General features: G+C 60.0%; 1 protein-coding gene across 7 annotated transcripts; it reads left to right on the forward strand.

Annotated features, from left to right (window-relative positions):
* The first annotated feature begins 412 nt into the window (after nucleotides 1-412).
* PGAP2 (post-GPI attachment to proteins 2) lies at nucleotides 413-21,284 on the forward strand. Of its 7 annotated transcripts, none has more exons than XM_054210432.1 (6): nucleotides 413-572; nucleotides 2,751-2,925; nucleotides 5,527-5,779; nucleotides 9,979-10,085; nucleotides 19,073-19,164; nucleotides 19,476-21,284. In XM_054210432.1, the coding sequence occupies exons 2-6, from the start codon at nucleotides 2,761-2,763 to the stop codon at nucleotides 19,828-19,830; spliced, it is 972 nt and encodes a 323-aa protein (XP_054066407.1). In that variant the 5' UTR covers nucleotides 413-572; nucleotides 2,751-2,760; the 3' UTR covers nucleotides 19,831-21,284. The 7 variants fall into 7 exon arrangements, with proteins under 7 accessions (XP_054066407.1, XP_054066406.1, XP_054066403.1 ...); XM_054210422.1 differs by lacking the exon at nucleotides 413-572 and adding an exon at nucleotides 1,057-1,224 and having other exon boundaries at nucleotides 9,979-10,073; XM_054210413.1 differs by lacking the exon at nucleotides 413-572 and adding an exon at nucleotides 1,061-1,224.
* Nucleotides 21,285-22,107: the final 823 nt, after the last annotated feature.

Consider the following 22,107-nt stretch of genomic DNA (forward strand, 5'->3'; position numbering starts at 1 on the left):
GCCCGCCCCCATTGGCTAGCCCCGCCCCCGCGTGCCCACCGCCCATTGGCTGCCGCCCTTTGAAAGCGAGGCAACTTCCCCCCCTCCGCCCCCCCCCTTCGGGGGAACGGAGGGCGCTTCTCGCTGATTGGGTGAAGCGGCGGATTGCGTCCGCCGCGCCTTGAGTGCCGATTGGCTTGACGCGAGGGAGGGGGCGGAGCCAACGCTGCGGAAGGGTCCAGAACACCGCACCTCAGCCCCGCCCGACATCCGGGGCGTTGAGGGCGGGATTTCTCCTCCCCGGCCCAATCCGAGAGCGCTGGGGCGCGGTGCGTCCTGCAACGCAAGAGGGTGGGGCCGACAGCCTTAAAGGGCCCGTGACGGGACGCTGGGGTGGTTTGGGCGGCAGGGGGAGCTCCTGAGGGGGCCCGGACGCGGCTGTGGAGCAGCAAGGCCCGGGCGGGAGAAGGCCTGTCCGCGGCGGCAGGAAGGGGCGGGCGGCGGCAGGAGGAGAAGGAGGAGGAGGAAGGGGAGCAGGAGGCGTGGCAGCGGTGCCGGGCCGGGGCATGGAGCAGCGCGGAGGGGGCTGAGCGGTGCGGGGCTGGGGAAGAAGTGGGGTTCCGGGGGGGGGGGGGGCGCAGGGCTGTGAGGTCCTGGGGGTCTCGAGGGGGGGACCCGCAGGGAGGGTCTCTGGGGGTGGGGGTACTCGGGGGCGTGTGTCACGAACTGTGAGGTCTCGGAATGGGGAGTGGTTCGGGGGATTATGGGGTGCCCGGGGGGGGTGATGTTATGGAGGGGGGTGGGGGGGATCTGGGGGGGTCTCTGGGGGATGTGGGGTACCCGGGCGGGGGGGTGTGTGTCACAGCACTGTGAGATCCCTGGGGGGCTTTTCTGGGGCGGTGTGGGGTGCCTGTGGGGGGTGTGATGTTTTGGAGGGGCTTATGTGGTACCTGGAGGGGGGGGTCTCTGGGGGATGTGGGGTACCCAGGGGGGTCACAGCACTGTGAGATCCCCAGAGGATGTGTCTGGGGGGGTTCTCTGCGGGGTGGTGGGCCCTCTGGTGCAGGGCAGGCTTGGGGCTGTTTGGCATGTGTTCAGATTTGCTTTTTTTTATTTGCCTCCTTTGGGCAAGACCCTTGTGAGAAGGGTTATCCCCTTTTTGGGGATGGCAGGGACACTGTGCCCCCCTCGCTGCAAGGCTGTCCCCCATGGATGTCCCCAGGCCCCAGACGTCCCCGTGACATGGTGTGTGGCATGTCCCTGCAGCTGAGCATCCCCTTCAGGGTGCCCTGTGTCCCCTCCCAGCCCAGGCCTTGCTCTTTGGGCAGCTCTGACAGACCTGCCCTGCCCTTCAGGGGCGTCCCCTCGGGGCTGGGGGCTCTACTGGGGGCACATCCCAGGGATGCCAGCCTGGGCTGGCCAGGGGATCCCACTCCCCCTGCACCTCGGCCCAGTGTGCTGCAGTCCCGGCCCCAAAGGGCCCCAGCAGAACTAGGATGGAGCTGCCCTTTCGCTTTGCTTTCATCCTGCAAATAAATCCCACCCCCGCAGCAGCCCATAAAGCAGCGGCGCAGTCCAGGCGAGGGGGCTGAGCTGCATTTTCCATATCCCTTTTGGTGCTGAGGTGCCACAGCGCTGGCGGGGACCATCCCTGCGCCGATGGGGTGGCTTATGGTGCTGGAGGAGGGGATGTGGCCGCGCTGCCCTGGGGCAGCTGCCCAGACTGCTGCCCTCGCTGGTAACTGGCTTCTGCGGGATTGTCTGTCAATCGGATTTGTGCTGGAACCAGAACGGTGTGTGAGGTGAGGCAGGGACACCCAAACTGCTCACTCAGAGCAGAACGTCGCAGCCCCTCCTTTGGGCTGCTCTGTGCCCTTTGTCCCCAGGTGGGGGGAGCCTGCTGTGACAGGAGATGTCGGAGCCAGGCGTGACGGGAGGAGAGCCCAAAGGAAGACGCTTGTGATGGTTGGGACAGATTTAATGTGGCTTTAACTCCGGTGGTCTGAGGGCAGCTGGGCTGCGGCCAAGCGCGTATGGGAAGGTTAAAGGATGAAGAGCCGTGGCTGAGGGCGAGAGGGCAGCCAGTGAGTGTCAGGATGGAGCTGGTGGAGAGCCCTGAGCCAGAGACGGGCTGCCAGGCTTGATGAATCACTTGTCCCGGCTTGCACAACCTGATAAGCAACAGCTGCATTGTTGTGCAAGGTGTGGGACTTGCAAGGTCCTGATCCTGCAGCCGGAGTCTTGCCTGTAGAAGTGCTGAGCACTTGGCTGGGATGGTGCTGGTGGCAGCGGAGTGAGGACAATGCTGGGGGTGGTTGGGGATGTGCTGGAGGAGATGCAGCAGGCAGCACGCAGCACTCTGGCTGTGTCAGCGCTGTCCTGTGCGGCGGCGGCTCTGAACGCAGCCCGGGAACGGTCTGGATGGACGTAGCCCTGCCGAAAAGAGCTCACGTGCCCTTCCAGCCCCATCGGTCTCACGGTCTGCAGCACAGCTCGGCTGTCCCACTGCCCGCACGTCCTGCTGCCTGCTCCTCCCTGCTGCTCGGACCCTGCTCGCTGTTATACACGAGTCTCAGGCTTCCTGTGTCTCCAGGACGGTGCTTTCGGCCGCCTGTCCTTGGTGCCCACCCTAGGGCTGCGCGGCCATTAAACACGGGTGTGAGAGGCCGCCTCTGCTAGCTGTGTGTGTGCATCCCTGCCCAGGGCTGTTTGGGGCTGGACCTTGCAGGAGGACAGACAATCCCCATCAAACATTTGCTTGTTGTTTTCAGGTCCGTCAAGATGTTACAAGTACCGCTGCCCCTGGATCGAGATGGGATTCTCTTCCGGCTCCGTTTTACCACGCTGGCCGTTGGGACTGTGTTTTGCCCACTCTTCGGATTCCTTTTCTGTGTGATCTGGTCTCTGCTGTTCCACTTCCAGGAGACGACAGCGACCCACTGCGGGGTAAGCGACTCTCACAGCAAAATGCAAAGTCCTCCGAGGTGGCAGCTGCTTGGCTGGGTCAGCCAGAGGGGTGGCAGGGCTCCTCTCTTCCTCTGGGCTTTCCCACCAGATGTAGAGTGGAGTTGATGGTTGGACTCGATGATCCCAAAGGTCTTTTCCAACCTAAATGATTCTATGATTCTATGTGTTATGGGCTCTTGAACAAGCTGCTTTATTGAGGTGCTGGAGCATGTCCAGAGAAGGGCAACGGAGCTGGTGAGGGGTCTGGAGCACAAGTCTTGTGAGGAGCAGCTGAGGGAGCTGGGGGTGTTCAGCCTGGAGAAAAGGAGGCTGAGGGGAGACCTTCTCGCTCCCTGCAACTCCCTGAAAGGAGGGGGTAGCCAGGGGGGGTCTGGCTCTTCTCCCAAGGAACAGGCCATGGGACAAGAGGAAACAGCCTCAAGTTGCACCAGGATGGATATTAGGAAAACTTTTCACACTCAAAGGGTTACTAAACATTGGACCAGGCTGCCCAGGGCAGTGTTGGAGTCGCCATCCCTGGACGGATTTAAAAGCTGGGCAGACGTGGTGCTGAGGGACATGGGGTAGTGGTGGTTTTGTCAGTGTTGGGTTGATGGTTGGACTCGATGATCTGAAAGGTCCCTTCCAACCTAGAACCATTCTGTGGTTCTATGATTTTATTGTACTTGTGATACCTCAGGATTGGCAGATGAGGGTTTGGCTTTTCAAAAGGGACATAGGGAAATACAGACTGGTCAGGCTGGTGTCTGTACCGAGCACATTGATGATGATTATGATAAGGAATAAATCTGGTGAGGCTATAGATATAAGTATATTGTCTTGTGGAAGAGTTAGCCCAGCTTTTATAAAAGGAATTGCTGCCCCTCGGATCCACTAGAGTTCTTCAGAGGAGTCACAAGCACGTGCCTGGGGAGCTTGGGTTGAGGGTGACCGCCTGGATTTCCAAAAGGGACCAGATGAGGTTCCTCCCCAGGGCTTTCAAGCAGCTGTGGCACAAGTGTGGATAAGCACACATAAGTGTGGATGACTAGGGGATTGGAACACCTCTCTGATGAAGAAAGGCTGAGGGACTTGGGTCTCTTTGGTCTGGAAAAAAGACGGCTGAGGGGGGACCTTATCAACGCTTAGAAATACGGAAAGGGTGGGTGTCAGGAGGATGGGGCCAGGCTCTTTTCAGTGGTGCCCAGCAACAGGACAAGAGTTAACGGGCACAAACTTGAGCATAGGAAGTTCCACCTAAACATGAGGAGGAACTTCTTTCCTGTGAGGGTGGCAGAGCCCTGGCACAGGCTGCCCAGAGAGGTGGTGGAGTCTCCATCTCTGGAGACATTCCAAACCCACCTGGACGCGTTCCTGTGCCACCTGCTCTGGGTGACCCTGCTCTGGCAGGAGGAGTGGGCCTGGATGGTCTCCAGAGGTCCCTTCCAACCCCACCATTCTGTGATTCTGTGAAGCATCCGGTTACAGGCTGGGAACAGAGGGCAGGAGTAGGTGGCCATTCTCACAGCAGCAGGAGATGACCCCAGTGTTTTTTGGGGGTCTGTGTTGTTCCTCATGCCCATACACAGTGGGGTGACACAGGCCGATGGTGATGCCGAGGTCCTGGAGCAGGGAGGGTGACACAGGCTGCTGAGGGAATAATGGAGCAATGAAATGCCAGGGCAGTTTGATTTGGAGAAATAAGGTATGTGCACACACAGGGTGCTTTTGTGTCCCCTCCTCATGACTCGGGTGTATGGCACAGGCAGCGAGGATGCTCAGAGGTGTCAGGCATCTCCTGTTCCTGGGGTGATGAAGGGAGGGCACTTTGGCTGTGCATGGGAAGAGACGATGGGCTGAGAGCAGAGAGAGGTGAGACAGAGACCTCTGAGGTCGTGGCTGGCCTGGCGAGGGCAGGCCAGGATCCACTGCACCCCTCTGCCAGCATGAGGAGTAGGGGACATCGTATGGAGGTGGCAGGTTCAAGGCAACCACAAAGGAGCTGGTTCCTCAAGCAGAGAGGAGCCGATCTGGGGAAAGCTTCTCCGCGGGATACTGGGGATGCAGAGTTCTGTCCAGGGGAGACTGAGCAGGATCATGGAAGAGTGGATTACCTGCTGTATAGTGACACAGCTGGCTGGGGAAGTCCCCAAGCTGTGAAACTCTGGAGGTCAGGAGTTTATTCTGGGGCTGTATTGATGGTTTTCCTGCTTTTATGTTCCTCCCTGAACACTGTCTTTGCCTGCTCTTGCTGTCAGCTCTTTCCATTAGAGTTGGGCTAACAAAACTGTGCACCCTCCCCTCCTCTCTCCCCAAACCTGGAGGTAAAGAACACATGGGGGACCACCACTAAATAAAGTATAAAGCAAAGAAACCCAAGCAGGACCCTGAGCAGGGCATCCCCGCACCCGAGGACTGTCCCGGCAGAGCTGGGGGCTGCATGGTCCTGGGGGATGAAACAGGGTTGTTGCTGTGTTACGTTCCCTGGCTTTTGAAACAGGAATAAGCTTATTTAGGAAAAAAACAGAACAGTTTTAGAGTCTTGGAGAGCTATAAATATGATGATGTGACACTCTCCCCATGAGCCTGTCTTTCTTGCAGGTCCCTAACTACCTCCCCTCCATCAGCGCTGCTATCGGAGGTGAGACCCCCCAGCGCTACGTCTGGCGCCTCTGCATCGGCCTCCACTCGGCTCCCCGCTTCCTGGTGGCGGTCGCCTACTGGAACCACTACCAGAGCTGCCACTGCTCGCATCCACGCTACCTGCGCTTGTGCCACTTCAACCTGCTGCTCAACCTGCTGGAAAACTTCGCCCTCCTTATTCTGACGTATGTGTCCTCGTCTGAAAACTATGGTAGGTGTCTCCTCCCACGCTCTGCGCTCGCCGGCATGCCGGCAGGCTTATTCACAGCTGCGCAGGCTTTGCAGAGCTCCGCTTCGCGCCAGTGTTTTGGAAGGAGTCAGTTTGGAGGGGAAAAAAACGTAGGTAAATTAAAAAAAAAAAAGTTCTATTAAAATTAGTATTTATAGAGCAAGGTTATGTCCAGAATGTGCAAATAGCCCTGTTCTCAAAGTTTTTGGTTGCTGATAATTGGCTGAAATCATAGACTGAATTTTTGTATCGATCCTAGGATGAGATTTTAGTGCTTGGTTCCCACTTGTGTGCCGAGGCCACACTGAACGCACGTCACCACAGCTGAGCGAGGGCAGGTTAGCGCTTGTCCCTGCTATCCGCTCTGTCTCTGCTGCTGAGCTCTGGCTTTGGCTCTGAGCTGGCTTCCAGCCCACGCTCTCTTCCAGCTGCGTTATAAATTCCCTCCCACAAAATTGTGTGGGTAAAATTTCCCATGTTGACCTGAAAACAAAATCAGAATTTTTCAGGTTGAATCAGTGTGTGGAAAATACAGTCACGATAGGTTGGGAAATGCCCTTCTCTCGCACGGTCTCATCTGAAATGAATTTATGTGCCAGTGATGACATCCAGCTGCTGTTTAATCCTGAGATCTGGAGGAGGCACCGAGGGTTGACTTGAGAGGAGTCAAATCCACGAGCCAGCAAGGTGGTGCTCTTGCAGTGGAAACAAACCTGGTTCTGGGACTTGTCAGCGGGAGAGTCGTGTGTTGGCTGTCCCTGCACACAAGTTTGAGGGTGATGATGGTGGGTATTGTATCCAGCTGTGGGACCACACCAGAGGATGTAGTCACAAAGTCTCGTAAAGAGAGAGGCCAGGCCAGAGCTCTGAGAAGGTTTGGAGCGGTGCTGGTGAGGGGAGGCTGTCAGAAGAGGGTTTGTCTCCTTGCAGCTGGGGAGGTGAGACCGGGGAGGTGGGAACGCAGCTGATCTTAGCCTGGAGAAAAGGAGACTAAAGAGGAGAGACCTTCTCACTCTCTACAACTCCCTGAAAGGAGGGTGTAGCCGGGGGGGGGGGGGGTGTGTTGGTCTTTTCTCCCAAGGAACAGGCGATGGGACAAGAGGAAATGGCCTCAAGTTGCACCAGGGGAGGGTTAGGACGGATATTAGGAAAACTTTGCACTGAAAGGGTTGTCAAGCATTGGACCAGGCTGCCCAGGGCAGTGGTGGAGTCGCCATCCCTGGAGGGATTTAAAAGCCGGGCAGACGTGGTGCTGAGGGACATGGGGTAGTGGTGGGTTTGTCAGTGTTGGGTTAACTGTTGGACTTGGTGATCTTGAAGGTCTTTTCCAACCTAAATGATTCAATGATTCTATGTTTTTGTACTGAGAGTATCTTCATACACACAATGGGTGAGGAATACCAGCTCTTGAAAGGCGGGGATCGGGAATCATAGAATGTGTTGGGTTGGAAGGGACCTTTAAAGGTCATCTAGTCCCACCCCCCTGCAATAAGCAGGGACGTCTTCAATTAGATCACATTGCTCAGGGAAGGCTTGCGACTGCTTAGAGCAACAAACTGGAAATGGGCCGTGGCCATGGGAGTCCTCCAGGAAGGCTGGGAAGGTGCCTGTGGGGCTGAGGGGTCCAGCCCCACTGCAGAGGACCAGGAGGATGATTTCTGAGGCTCCCCCCAACCCGCCACTGCCATCGGAGCAGGGTGTTGTGCTGAAGCACAGAGCAGTGCAGGCGCTGTCAGGATTCCCTGTCACAACGGGTGTTTGGAGACGTTGCATCTTGCATCCCAAAGTGACGGGCTGTCTGGGAAAACAGGCACACGAGTTCGGGAGCCCCAGCAGCTGACGGCGCTCTGCGCACGCTGCTTGTTTTCCCGCTCACAGATGCTTCTGTCTCTCACAGTGCAGAGATTATTGCCCTTCTGCTCACCTGCCCAATGCTCGGGAGCTGTGCCCAGAGCTGTCCGTGCCGGCGCCTGTCATCGGTGCGTTGGCTGTCGGTGTGATGAAGCTTCCCACCGTTTGGGTGCCCACTGGCTTCCACTTCACCAGTACTCCTGGTGGCTTCAGAGCTGTGGTGTCCTGAGCAGAGTCCAAGGGCCTCCCCAGCCTTTAGGGTGAGGATGGGAATCCGTAGTGGAGCCTGGTGATCTGGGATGGTGTTATGGTTTGAGAAACCCAGCACGATTTATTGACCTTTAGACAATTATTCTGTCACCTGATGACTCCTCCCCACCCAGGAAGGGGAATTGAGGAAAACAAGGAAACATGAGGCTTGAAATATAAATAGATTTAATAGGATAAGACTAAATAATTAACAATAATACTAAAGAACCGGTATTGATCCCGATATAAGATACACAAGGATTATACTCAGCCAATTATCAGCAGGAAGCTGTGCAGTCCCAGCAGGGGACAGCAAATGTGGGACACTGCGAGCGCTGCGGCTTTGGGAGGAAGGGGAGGGCTCAGGGCTCTGGCACCGGGGCAAGGAGTTCTCTGGACCGCTGCCATCAAGGGAGAGAGAGACTCCACAGCAAACTTCCTAATTTATATTGAATGTGCCGTTCATGGTATTAAATAGTCCTGTTGGCAGCTTGGGTCAAGTGCCTGGGTCTCGCTCCTCATCCCCACAGCTGGCAAGGCTCGAAAACACCGAGACCTTGAATCCCACATAGTCTAGCTGGCTATAAAGGAAATATTTTCCCAAATTCAGACACTGGAGTCTTCTAAAAGTGAGGTTTTCCCAAGTATTAGAATAGAAGTTAGTCCTGTATCACTCAAACATGAACCTCCAGCTGATGGAGGTCTGTGGTCCAGGGGATGCTCCTGTCCAGCTCACCTTCCTTGTCTCCTGCCAGCAGTCCCTGTTGCCCACGGTGTGGCATCCTGTTGCCACCCCGCCTGCCTCTGCCGCTGTCCCCAGCTGCCCCCGCCATGGCAGGGGAATGTGGACTGACCGTGGGGCTTCTCTCATGCATCAGGGCTTAGAAATTCAGGGCTCTTTTGGGGTTTGGATTCCTCAAAGCGTGTTGTCACCCGAATAGCTCTGCCTGCGCCTCATTTCGTGGCCGATGGCTCTGCTCGGCTTGTGCAGAGCTTTGTGAGGAGGAGACTGAAGTGTGGCAGAGTGGCTGGGCCAAAGCCGCACTGAGAGCTGAGGCTAACCCAGTTTTCTCAGATCCTTATTACAGACTAATCTCAGGTTTGCGGGGAAAGTTTCAGACCTTAGCTGCCGTGCTGAGATGAGAACGGGCTCAGGCTAATCATCTCTGCAGGACATGGCTCGCGTCTTCACCTCTAACAGCTGCCTTTACCGTCACTCCTCGCGTGGTTTCCCTTCCCCTGGAATGGAGATGGGAAGCAGGGAAGATCATTTCTTACGTTCAGGTGGTTGGGAATTCAGCCTGTGGTTCAGTGCCTGGAGAAGAGGCTGGGAAACTCTTTTAAATACAAGCACTCGTGTGAAAATAACTCACCTGAAGCTGCATGGGCTTTGTGTGTGGCTTCGGGGTTTCGTGAGCTGCTCTGGCTTAGTGCTGCTGCAGCTGCATTTCCAGCCGGACCCTAAATCTGTGCTAGTTCAGTGACACACAGGATGGCCTCGGGGCTGGTGATGATGCTGATGACAACTGTTAATTGGCAGGTAAATAATGCAGGAGGCCAGAAGATGGCTCTTTGTGGATCTTGGACTGGCTCACTCTGCAAACCACCCTCCGTGCCTCAGTTTCCCCATCCCTAGAACACTAGTGGTGATGCTGAGCTGCTCTCGAGGGTGCCTGAGGTTTTACAGCCATGTGAAGCAATGGAGACTCTCGGACCAGGTGCCAGAGCACATAAACACCCTCCTGGCACCTTTGGGATAAGTCTTCCAGCAACTTGCATTCCTCTCCAGCCCCGGGCTTACAGGGGGCTGAGGCACACATGAGCAGCTTTGTCATTAAATCCTCCTTCCCCTTCTCTGCGTGGGCGCAGGGGGTGTGGAGCCGTGCTGTGCCTGTCTCCTGCAAAGACCCTGGTCCCCGGACTGCTCCTCGTGCTGGGAGACAGCACCTCCTGGGTGCTGGGACTCCCAGCAGGACTGCATCCCGCAGAAAGCAGTCCCTCACCCTCCCAAAGCCTGCCCCGCGTCCCCTTTCTGCTCTTGGCTCAGATTTAACAGGAAACCTGTTGTCTTGTTGATTCAGCAATCCACGAAAATGCCTTCATCGTCTTTATCACGTCGGCTCTGGGCCACATGCTCCTGACGTGCATCCTCTGGAGAATGACTAAGAAACACACAGTAAGTCCCGAGGTACAGAAACTTTCCTTTCTTCTCTCTGTGCAGTGCTGGGGAGGGGGCTCTTGGCTGGCGGCGGAGGGCTTCGGCTGTCGCTCGCTTGTGAAATAACCGTGACTGGGTGCTAAAGGAGTTACCACCACCGGGTGAAACTGGCAAATGTGGTCACCAAAATTCATGGTTTAGCAAAACAGAGTGGGGAGGTATCTTTTAATTTCTGGTTTTCACTTAGAACTGACATTTGAAAACCACCCCATTAGTGTCCCTGTGGGGTTGGGTTTGCTGGCCCCTTCTCCTTGCCTGAGGATGCCTGTTTCTGAGCTGAAATTGGCTTCTCTGGGCTGGGGAACCAGGAACGTGCTGGTCTGACAAACTGGGAATGCAGCGGGTGTTGTGTTATCCCTTTCCCTCAGGAATCACTGCACTGAGCAACCTGGCTGTGGGTCTTGTTCTCTGTGAGGGGGCCAGGGGGCTCAGGGACCCACCGTCTGGGCAGTGGGTCGGGCAGAGGGTCCCGCCAGGGGCTCCTGGCTCCATCCCCTGAATGCAGCTTTGGTTCCGTGCTGGTTCGTGGCATGGGTGCTGGACTGGGGGCACCGGCAAAGCCGCAGGCAGACGGGGCAGGGCGTTCGGCTTTGAAACTGCGCATGCAAAAGCTGCTTCTGCGTGTGTGTGCCTCCTGTACGCTCGGCTTTGCCTGGGTCTCTGGGCTCCCCGGACCTCTCTGTCCTTTGCTCCTCAGGGATGCGTCTCGCCCAGTCCAACCCTCACAGTCCCCAGTACTGTATGGGGAAGGGTCCCCAGGCTCCCTGAACTGTGTTGCCCCAGGAAGGTGATCGCTTTGCAAAGCAGAGACCTTCAGGGGGAACTGTTGGAGGTGTGTGCCCTTATCCCAGGGCTGGGAAGCTGGGGAGGGCTGGGAGGATGTCTCTCAGAAGGGCCCGTGTGCCGGGCAGGGTGGGTGCCAAGCGTGGGCTCTGCTCAAACGGTTACACAGTGCCTTGCTGAGGCTCCTGCTCCATCATGTCTGTTTATCATCCCCTTCCGGCAATTCACCAAGCCCGTCCCCTCGCTGGCTGGTTTCAGGGACCTGGAAAAGAAGCTTCCAGCAGTTTGGCTGCAAGATTCCCTATGAAAGGGACTTTTGGAGATCCTGGGGTTCCCCTCTCTCTAGGAAGTGATGTGTTATCTCTGGTGACAGGGGGTAATGGGAGCTCAGCAGTCACTCCTTGGCAGCTCTCCTGCCGCTTCCTTTATTTATTTTGCCTTTTTTGGCTTGTCTTTTTTTTTTTCTTTTGTGGCACGGTGGCTGTGCCCTGGGCTGAGCTCTGAGCTTGCGCGCCCCAATGGTGATGGGTACACGTCGCTGTGTGTAGCAGGGACTGCGGGCAGAGAGATTGTGTGTAACGTGTCCCTGAACCATCAGGGCTGGGTTAGGGAGGATTCGGGATCGGGTCAGGGAGGATCGGGTCTAGATCCCTCAGGGAGGGATTCTAGAAAGCTTCTAGAAACCTTCTCTTCTCCAGGCTGAACAACCCCAACTCTCTCAGCCTGTCTTCATTTGTCCCCTCCGAGGAGGTGTTGGACACAGCATATCCCTGGGTGGAAGTGCAGGGGGGTGCAGCGATGCCCTGGCTGAACGTGCCACCATACAGCATGGTGCCACCACCCGGCATGGCTTCCTCCTCCCATCCTGGAAAAGCCCTGTTGAAGGAGGGGAGCTGCCTGGAGGGGTGCATGGCTAACCATGCATGGTTTCTCCCCCTCTACTGCACTCTCGTGAGACCCCACCTGGAGTACTGCATCCAATTCTGGAACCCCTACTACAAGGGAGACGTGGACATGCTGGAACGTGTCCAGAGAAGGGCCATGAGGATGATCAGAGGGCTGGAGCACCTCTCCTATGAAGACAGACTGAGAGAGTTGGGGTTGTTCAGTCTGGAGAAAAGAAGGCTCCGAGGAGACCTTCTAGTGGCCTACCAGTATCTTAAGGGGGCCTACAAGAAAGCTGGGGAGGGACTTTTTAGGATGTCGGGGAATGGTGGGACTAGAGGGAATGGATTAAAACTAGAGATGGGTCGATTCAGACTGGACGTTAGGAAGTTCTTCACCATGAGGGTGGTGAGACACTGGCACAGGTTGCCCAGAGAGGTGGTGGAAGCCCCATCCCTGGAGGTTTTTAAGGCCAGGCTGGACGGGGCTCTGAGCAACCTGATCTAGTGGGAGGTGTCCCTGCCCATGGTGGGGGGGTTGGAACTAGATGATCTTTAAGGTCCCTTCCAACCCTAACAATTCTATGATTCTATGCCCCCCCCCCCCCCCCCCCCCCCAAAGCCGGGTGTCTCCCCGCGGAGAGAGGACCCCTTTGGGGCCAGCCCTGTCCTGGAGCTGGGGCTCGTCCTGCCCTGCACCAGCTCCCTGCGGGGCTGCGTGTCGGCAGGTGGAGCTGTTGCCCAGGGAGCGAGGGTGACGCGCCGGTTCCTCTGCGGCGGAGAGCGCGGCTGCGGCAGGGCCGCCAGGTTGGAAGTGTCTGGACAAAGCAGGCGCAGGGCTCGACCCGCGGCTGCGGGCGGCATCCTTTGATAAGCGGGCGGTCCCCCTTATCGTCCCTCTGCAGATCTGCCTTGTCGCTCCATCGCTGTCCCGTGATGGGCCAGTTGGGTTCCTGCTGTGAATCGCTCCCACGGGACCACGATTCCTCCGGGCAGGGTCTCCTGGGGCTCATCCTGCTGTTGGGGTTCCTTGGGCTGCATGACGGCTTCTCAAGGCCAGTGTGGCCACCACTGGGCTTGGCCTGGCTCCGGCAGCCCCCCGCGGCTTGCCTGGCTTGGCAGAGGAGGGGCGGCGGGGCTCACGAGGCCGTGGCGAGCGCGGTGCCGCCGCCACATCCTCCTCGCCCCAAGCTCAGCGGCTGGTGGGAACTGCCGGTCTCAGCAGGAGCAGGGAGAAGTTGGGCAGTGCCTGCTGAGCTGGCCAGGCCGGAGGCTCACGAGGCACAAGTGATGTCTTCGTGTGGGTCACGGCATCTCGGGGCCGGATTGCGGTTCCACTTGTGTTGGTTGTGGGGGCTTTTCATTCACCTTTGCTACCCCCAGCCCTGGAGCCGGCGGTGGCAGGAGGGAACGGGTGAGGGGGACAACTTGGGTTGCAGTGTCCTTTCCTTCCCTCCTCTTCAGCAGAGGAAGCCGCTGAGGATCCCCGGTGGGGGGGTTCAGGTTCTCCAGGGGCAAACCTGGGACTGTCTTCAGGGCAAACTCCATGCGAGGAGCTGGAATGCTGGACCTGGCCTTCCTCCTGCTCACTCCAGTGGAGGGAGCTGGGGGTCTGTGCAGAGCCCCCTTGGGGACCCACGCCAGGGCTGGGGAGGTAGGATGGGGTCAGCAGAGCCCTTCTCAAGTCCCGTGTCTGGCACCACATTTTAAGCGCTGCTGGAGGGGGCGAAGCTCCCCAGGTTTGCCGGAGTTTCGGCGCGTGAGTGACAGGAATCGGTCTTGCAAAAGCCTCGTGTTCGTCGGGGCTTGTGTTGCAACTGCCTTTCTGCAAGGGCAGGAAGGTGCTGGGGAACTTGTTTGTAATGGGGAAGTACAGAGTGTTTTCAGTTGCAAGGTGGCAAATGGTGAGAGAAAGGAAAATAAAGCTCTGCAGGAGGGAAGAAAAGAGAAAGCAGGCTGAGAGGAGGAGGGGAAAGGGCAAAACAGAGAAGAGAGCTGAGGGGAAAAAGGGAAATGGAGCCAGAGAGCCACCAGCTACGGACTGATCATAGCGGCAGCACACCCAGCCCTTGGTGCTTGCCTGTGGCTGGTATGGCATTGCCCTCCCTGCCTGGCATGTCTGCAGTCTCTCTCTGCTCCTGTCCAGCTGCGCGCCCTTTAAAACCCTCCTTCACAGCTGGCTCTGGCACAGCGAAGGCGATGAGCGACGCAGCCGAGCAGAGCAGTTTCACTTCTTCTTTGCAAACATATTTCTCCCCTGCCCGAGTGCCTGGAGTCACTAGTGGCTGCATTTCGGCTGGGAGACACACATGCACGCACGTGGCGGCCACCGGGCTGGCTCCATCAGGGCCATCAGTGGGGCCAGGTCCCCCTGTGCCACCGGTGCTCCCTAGGGCATGCAGGCTGAGCCTGGACCCAGGCTGGCGGCTTCTGGAAAGCACCTCGTGCAATGGGTGCAACGGCAGAGGTGCTGCTCAGGTGCAAACCCCGGCTGCGTGAGCACGGGGAGAGCGACCAGCACCTGGCCGGCATGCGCCCTGCTCGCTCCGCTGCTGCTCCTGTCCCCCTCAGTGCTGGCAAAGCCGCTTTTGCTCACAATGCCAGAGCAGGACAGCTGAGCTGAGTCTCCAGCTGCTGCTGGAGCCCTGCGGAGAGTACCACAAACGGCGGTCGGTGAACATGCATGGTTTCAGCCTGGCTCCTTGGTAGCACTGTCGCCTAGCCGGCAGCCCGTGGGGGCGGTGGCGGCAGCTCACACAAGCCCTCTATAAATATGCCGGTGCTGAGCTCTCGGTGCTGGGGCAGTTTGTCGTCAGGTTCACCACAGGGGAGCCAGAAATGCTCGAGGGGGAGCTGGGACTGATGTGCGGCACGTAGCCTCGAGGGTGATGCTTGTCCCCTGGGAAGGGATGGCTGCAGGAGCAGAGCCACTGCCTGGGAGATCCCAGGAGAGCATAGCTGTTGCGTTTGGAATTAATGTCATTTTGCCATTCCATTCCCTGTCCCCATCAGGAACTGGGGTGTGAACTCTGCGAGGTCCCTCTTCTTCCTCTCCGGAGGCAGTGGAAGAAGCAGGAGGCTCCGTGCCTCCTTGCTGGTGTTTCCTACCCGCTGCTCACAGCAGCTGCCCTCCAGCCCTTGGAGCTGGGTTTGTGGGGCTGGGGGCTCCTCCCGGCAACAGGAAAAGAGACACCGGGCGCCTTCCATGGGCTCAGAGCCACATGGGCCAGCGTCCCTGGCACTGCAGGGCTATCCCCATGGGGCTGCGTTGGTGCAGCCGGAATCTCCTCCTCTCCCCAGTCATCTGGGCTCCTGCTCCTGACTCACCTTTGTGTGCACGGGGAATGTGCCTCAGCTCAAAGCCTGCAAGCTGACGGACTAAATATAATTAGCCTGTGGTTTTCTAGGCCAGACATGTGTCCGGCTACAGAGGCCTGGCTCGGGGAGGGGGCTGCGTGAAACTGGAGTGGTTTGCAGGGGATGCCAGGTGCCCTGGTTTGTCTTGCCAGGAGGAAATTGCGAAGCCAGGGTTGGCAGCTGAGCATTGCCAGCTGCAGCTGCACCAGCCCAGCAGCCCCAGCAAGGGCCGGGGGGAGCCTGACGCCGCCTGAGCTTGGAGCAACCCGACCCTGGGTGGCTGATACCTGCTGCACCACGGTGCCAGGCATGGGAGTGCCCCGGCATCACCCCTCTGCCCCAGCCCTGCAGGGGAGCAGGTTCTGTACTGCCCGGTGCTGGGTCAGGCTTAGGGTCAGGGTTAGTCCTGGGGTCAGGGGTCTTCCTTCCTGGGGAAGGAGGGGTGCACCGCTCTCCCCCTGGGTTTGCCAGGCTGTAAGACCATCCTCCCTGCCTCAGTGTGTGTCCCACATCCTTGGGATTTTCTTATCCCTCTTTTTCCTGGCAGGGAGATGGAGTGTGGGGGCTCCAACCTCCTGCTGGGCTACTTAGAGCTGCCAGCTCCCCTCCAAGGCACTAACCTGGGGGTCTCCTGCTGCAGGACCCTGGAGGGTGTCCCTGTAGGAGCAGCCACCCCGGTCTCACACTGCAGCACGCTGACCCTGCGTCTCTGGGGTTTCAGGGTGGAGAGGTGCCCTCTGTGCTCGCCCTCTGCTTCTCCCTGGAGGGCCAGTCCCTGGGCTGGGCCCAGCCTGACCAAGGATTATAGAGATGACTGGCGAATTAGCTGTTAATCCCTAATGCCAGGGCACGTCCAGCTCAGCCCAGTGCCCCAGCAGATTATACATGCAGGGTGCCTGCTGCCAGCGGTGGGTCCCCAGGGGCGCTCGGGGGCTGGGAGGCAGCACATGTCGCCACAGATGCCCACGTTGCTTGAACAGAGGTTTCTCAGCAGCCGCTGGCTTGAAATCTGTCACCGATTGCGGCTCCTCGGGGAAGGTGCCTGCAGCAGCGTGGGCAGCCCGAGCTGGATGCCCAGCCGTAGCAGGGAGGAGCATGGGGACCGCGGGGGGAGATGCAGTGCTGCAGCGTTACCCCCTCTGCCCTGGGGCAGGAGGAGGAAGAGGCGTCAGGAACCAGCCTGCCTGTGCTTCAGGCAGCGTGGCGGGGGCTTCGGGAGCTGCCGGTGCCCGATGGGGATGCGCTGCCTGTCCACTTGCCAGCCTGGACTGTACCCACTGCCACCTTGCTGCTTCCCACAGCCCAGGCTTTGCTGGGGGTCCCCCACCGTGGCCCCTTGCAGCACTCCTTGGGGACATCCCTGGAGGTTCAGCTGCCTGGTCACTGGGGGCCCCTTCTGAGGAATCTGGGGGTGCCTTAAATCCACTAGGAGCACCAGCCTCCTGCAGGGTGTGGATTCGGGGGCCGTGCAGCGTGATGCAGTGCTGTGCAGTGCAATGGGGTGCTGCGTGGTACAGTACAGTGGCGTGGCGCTGCACGGTGCGGTTCAGAGCTGCCCGGCGCCATGCAGTGCAGCACACTGCAGTGCCCCAGGGTGCAGTGCAGTGCCCCAGGGTGCAGTGCCACGCAGTGCAGCGCAGCACGGTGCCATATGATGTGGTGCAGTGCTGTGCTGTATGAGATGATGCTGTGCAGTGCAGGACGGTACGATGCAGTGCCGTATGACAGAGTGGAGAGCAGCACGGTGCGATGTGGTGCTGTATGAGACAGTGTGGTGTGATGCAGTGCCGTATGATGCAGTGCAGTGCTGTGCAGCGCAGCACAGTGCCGTGCGGTGCCGTATGATGCAGTGCTGTGCAGCGCAGCACAGTGCCGTGCGGTGCCGTATGATGCAGTGCTGTGCAGCGCAGCACAGTGCCATGCAGTGCTGTGCAGCGCAGCACGGTGCCATGCAGTGCAGGGGAGCCCAGCGGGGAAGCGCGGCTCACCTTGCTGTCACGAGCGGGACGCAGCTGCCGCGTCGCAGCGCAACTGTTTCCGCTGCCGTGGGACCTGGAGGAAAACAAGGCTGTTTTGTGACTCGCTTTTCCGGTGTGAAACTTTACATAACGCCTCGGCCCCGGCCGCTCATTGTTATTTAACTCCTGGGTTGGCACCGCCGCACGCTCCACGCCGTGCCGCTGGCCCCGCACCCTCACAGCTCAGCACCCACCGCCTCTGGCTTCCTGGTGGGCAGGGGCTGTGGGCAGGGCTGCCTGCTTCAGAGGCTCCTGGGACCCACTGGGGAGGGGGACCCTCCTCAGCCCGAGCGGGAAAGGACCGGCTCAGGCCCCGCGGGGCGGAGGCGGCGTCGGCCCCACGTCCCCATATGGCGAAGGCGATGGCGAGGCCGTCCTTCCTCTCTGGGTTTTCGTCCTTGCTGTGACCCGTTTGCGCTCGCGGGGCGATCAGCTCAGCCCGCCGGCGTGCTTTCCGGGGGGGTAATGGAAAGTTTGATGGGGCAATTTAAATTTTCCTTATTCTCAGCAGTCCCTGAAAATGGAGTTTTTGTCTCACGTGAAACGTCAGACGAGGGGGAAATTCCCCTCCCACCCAGAAACGGGAATAACAGCCTGTGTCTGGGCCCTCTGTGGCATCCCCGGCCCCTTTGTATGGGGCCGACCCCCTCCTTTCCAGCCCTCCCACCCCCATGCTGGCTGCCCTGCACTGGGGTGGAGACACTGGGGTCTCCCCTGTTCCTCCTTGGTGTCCAGCTAACGTTTGGGGTTCCCCTGCCATGGGGGCTCCCTGCTCACCCCAGGGCTTGCAGTTTCTTTCTCCGCGATGCTCAGCATGATGGGAGAAAGGCAGGAAGGGGGCTGGAGCTGGTACCCACCGTGGCTCCCAGGGGGGCCACAGCTTCAAGGGATGCTGGGGAGGGTGCAGATGGGGCAGTGGGTTGGGGGAGCCCACCGTAGGGACCAGGGCTGGCCCCCGGGCTGCCCCCTTTGCTGGGAGGGACAGACTCTGCCAGCACAGAAGCAGCAAGCTGTGCGCTGCTGGGGGCATGGGGGGCAGCTGGCAGCAGCCTGTGCTCTGCTCCCGCCCATTGCGCTGTCGGAGATGGTGCTGGGGGGCAGGATGGGGCCTCCCCCAGTACCAGGGTGGCTTGTGTGTTGTCTCCAGCACGGTGCCCGCGCCGGCTGCCACCCCTTCATGTGGTTTCCTCCTCCCCGGCACAGTTGCGAGCGAGGGGGTGCAGCGCCGGCTGCCGCCGCCTGCGCACACTGGTGAATTCCCCGCACCGGGGCGGTTGGGCAGCGCCCGGGGGAGCTGGGGCCACCTGCAGCCGCCCCATCCACAGCCGGAGGATCTACCGTCTGGTAGACCCGTTGGCCCGTCTTCGGGGAGCTGCGAGGGCCCCGTGTGCATCCCGGCACCACCATGGGTGCTCCTGCCTCGGGGGTCAGCTGTGTTTGCTGGGGGCTGCGTGGCTTGTTGGTGTCCGATGGTGCTGGAGGTCCCTGCAGCTCCCGTCACCCCTCGGCTGCGGCAGCAAGTCCCGGGTGGGAGCTGGCCTTGGGGCTGCCTTGAGCCCTGCTCTGGAGAGCCCTGGCATCAGCTCGGTTTATCTCCGTGTAGGAGCGATCCTCCCGTGCGTCCCCAGGTCACAGCCCTGCCAAAGCAACTGCTGCAGCCCGTGGTCCTTCCCTGGGTGGCTGTGCCCAAGGAGCCGGGGTGCAGGGGGGCTCCCGGTGCCTGCAGGTGCCCCTGGGGCTGCGTGGCACCAGGGCAGAGCTTCCCTGGGGATGGGGGTCCAGCATCTCTGGCACCCGCAGTGGCAAGGGCTGAGCCCCTTGTGGCCTCAGCGTGTCCCTGCCGTGCTGGGCGAGAGGGACGGGGGAGGTACCAGGGACCAGACGGGTTTGTGACCCAGCTCTTGGCCTCTTCCAGGAGCGCAAGTCGTACAAGTGGAAGCAGCTGCTCTTCTTCTTCACCTTCATCACATTTGCGTTTGCCGTGTGCGTCTACTTCCACCACAACTGGTACTGTGGCCCCGGAGGTAAGGGGGCTGGGGCAGGGCTGTGGGATCCCTGCTGCCTGGCCGTGCCAGGGGGAATGTGCGTGGGGAAGGGGCCAGGGTGATGCCTTCCCTGTCAAATCCCAGCCAGAGGCCAGGAGAGCTCCCCCAGGAGGGATGGTGCCCTTCTTCTTCCTTCTCCCTCATGGGTTCAAGCAGGGGATGAGCCACTCACCCTGTGCCCTGCTCCCCAGGGAGGTGTCCCAGGAGACCCCCCCGGCTCCCGGGGCAGATCTCGCTGCAGATTCCCCTCACCAGCTGTGTTTCCTCCTCTAGTGTACACCATCTTCGCGTTCCTGGAGTACCTGGTTGTCCTCTCCAACATGGCCTTCCACATGACTGCCTTCTGGGACTTCGGCAACAAGGAGCTGGTGGTGAGCTCGCTGCTGGAGGACAAGCACTTCTAGCCTTCCACGGGCCGGTGCCAGGCAGGGGCTGCTCTTCCCCTGGGGGAGGCAGAGAAGCCCCTTCCCTCTCCTGCTGCCCCACGGCTGGGGCCAGGGTGCTTGCCATGGAGCTGCCACAAGGATTGTCCTGGGGTCCTGGGCCCCACAAGTGTCTGTGCATGGTGCCTGGCTGCACCTGGAGCTCTCTTATGGGGGAGCTGGGGGCTCTTCCTGGGGACCCCTGAGGCCAGTACCCCCTGCCCTGGCTACCTGCTGGCTACCAGGATGGGCAGGAGGACAGAAGAGGGGGGCAGTTACCTGCTGCCTGTTTCTTTGGAGGATGCTCCAGGCAGAACAGAATTCTGCTTCCAGCATCAGGGCGTGGGGGGCCAGCCTTGCCCTGCCCTTGCATTGCCTGGGTGGTCTCATGGTTCCTCCTCCAGGCTGGGGGTCCTTGGCCACGGTCCTCAAAAAGGGGTCCTCTGCACCCAGACACGGAGTGGCCCAGAGCCTTGGCTTCTTTTGGAAAACCTTTGCTGTGGGGCTGGGGCAGAGACGGGCCCACACTGCCGGGCTTGGGGCTGGGTCCCGGCTCCCTCCGAGCCCAGGGTGAGCGCGGGAGCAGCGGCCAGGGGCTGGTTCTGGGCACTGCTCTTCCCACCGGGGCTGGGGCAGGGTCCCATGTTGACGGGAGGGAAGTGCCTCCCACGGTGCCGTCCCATGCACCGGGCGCATGGGATGCTGAGAGCATCCACGCTCTCTCTCCTGCTCTGCCTTTCCCAGAAGCACCCCCCCCAGCAAGCAAAGGGTGCTCGCGGGGGGGTCGTGCCCCAGTTCCAGCCCAGTCTGGGGAGGAAGGGCGAGTGGGCTGGTACTGGAGGTCCTCGCTGTCATGGCACGGCTTCCCCTGTGCCCCAGGGCTTGAGCTGGGGCCTGCTGGGGTTCAGCGGTGCTGCCGCCCCGGGAGAAGGGCACTGGCAGTGACCCCCCATCTGCGGGCTCCGGCTGCAGGGGGGTGGCATGGTGATGGTGCCATCAGCGTGGGAACTGGGTGCTGGCAGCGTCCCCAGGCTCCTCTGCTCCTCCTGCACGGCCAGGCCGGGCGACACTGGTGGAAGGGGACCCGCCGCTGCTCTGGCTCGGAGGGGCCGTGGCCACGGGCCAGGAGGGCTCGGCCGCATCCCGCACAGGGAGGCACCGGGGAGCCGGTGCTGTGCGTGGAGAGCAGGGGGTCTCGTTCCTGGAGCCTCTCTGGAAGAGGAATGGGCAGGGGGAGAGGGCTGAGCCTGTCAGCACCAGGGGCTGTCTGGAATTTGGGGAGCTCTGTGCTTGCCAGGGTGCACCCCGCATCACACTCGGCCGTGAAGGACCATGAGGTCCCTGCAACTGCCCTTCATGTGAATGCAGCTGCCACCAGCTGTCCCTTGGGATGTCCCAGCGCTTGTCCCTGCACTCCCGGGGCTTGGGCAGAGCCTCCTCCAGCAGGAGCCACAGCGCCCTGGCCAGTGGCCCTGGCTGAGCCAGGGCCAGGCTGGCCATTGAGTGGGTCCTGCCGCGTGCGTGTCCATCTGTGAGTGTCCCCACCACGCTGGGCCAGGCTCCATCCATCTGCCCCAGCTGCATGCGTGTGGCGTGCTGTCCCCGGTGGCGTCTGCGCCTTGGTTTTGAGGTTGAAATAAAGCACTGAGTATTTTTGTGAGCTCTCAGCAACCTCTATGCCACGTCCACCCAGCCTGGCCAGCGCATGGCCCCGGCACGGCCAGTGGGTCCTGGCCCTTCCTGGGATGCCGGGACAGGGCGGGTCAGGGCTTTGGTGCAGGACGTGGACCCTGGGTGCTGGTGTGGGATGGAGATCCTGGGTGTTGAAGCCGGATTGAAGCTGGGGTGCAGAACATGGACCCTGGGTCCTGGGGTGTGGGGTGCAGATCATTTAAGAACCTGATGAAGTTCAACAAGGATGAGTGTAAGGTCTTGCAGCTGGGAACACACAATCCCAGAGTGCAGCACAGGCTGGGATCTGCCCGGCTCGGGGGCAGCGCTGTGGGAAGGGCCCTGGGGGGTCCTGGTGACACCAAGCTCAAGGTAAGCGAGCAGGGGGCTGCTGCGGCAGAGAAACCCAGCGGGACGCTGGGCTGCATCGCCAAGGGCATCGCCAGCAGAGACAAAGAATCCTTGTCCCGCTCTGCTCAGCGCTCGCCAGGCCACACCTGGAACACGGGGCTCAGTTTCGGTCCCCGCTATGCAAAACAGCTGGGGCCAGGCTGGAGAAGGGCCAGGGAAGGGCCACCAAGACGATTCGGGGACATGGAAGCTGCCCCATGAGGGAAGGCCGAGGGAGCCGGGTGTGTTCAGCCATGAGAAAAGGCGGCTCAGGGGAGACCTGATCCCCACATTCCGGTATTCAGAGGGTGGCTCCAGAGAAGACGGAGACTCCCTTTTTACAAGGGGTCACACGGAAAAGACGAGGGGAAAAGATGAGGGGTGATGGGTACAAGTTACTGCCAGGGAGATTCCAATTAGAC

This window comes from Rissa tridactyla, chromosome 1, assembly GCF_028500815.1.
Source record: "Rissa tridactyla isolate bRisTri1 chromosome 1, bRisTri1.patW.cur.20221130, whole genome shotgun sequence".
Classification (NCBI taxonomy): domain Eukaryota; kingdom Metazoa; phylum Chordata; class Aves; order Charadriiformes; family Laridae; genus Rissa; species Rissa tridactyla.

What these genes read in the sequence shown, in the direction of transcription:
- PGAP2 (XM_054210413.1), top strand. Translation starts at nt 1,145, where the DNA reads ATGGCAGGGACACTGTGCCCCCCTCGCTGCAAGGCTGTCCCCCATGGA. An exon ending in CGACAGCGACCCACTGCGGG is followed by an intron (nt 2,926 to 5,526) that starts GTAAGCGACTCT and finishes TCTTTCTTGCAG; the next exon opens with GTCCCTAACTACCTCCCCTC. An exon ending in GTCTACTTCCACCACAACTG is followed by an intron (nt 19,165 to 19,475) that starts GTACTGTGGCCC and finishes TTCCTCCTCTAG; the next exon opens with TGTACACCATCTTCGCGTTC.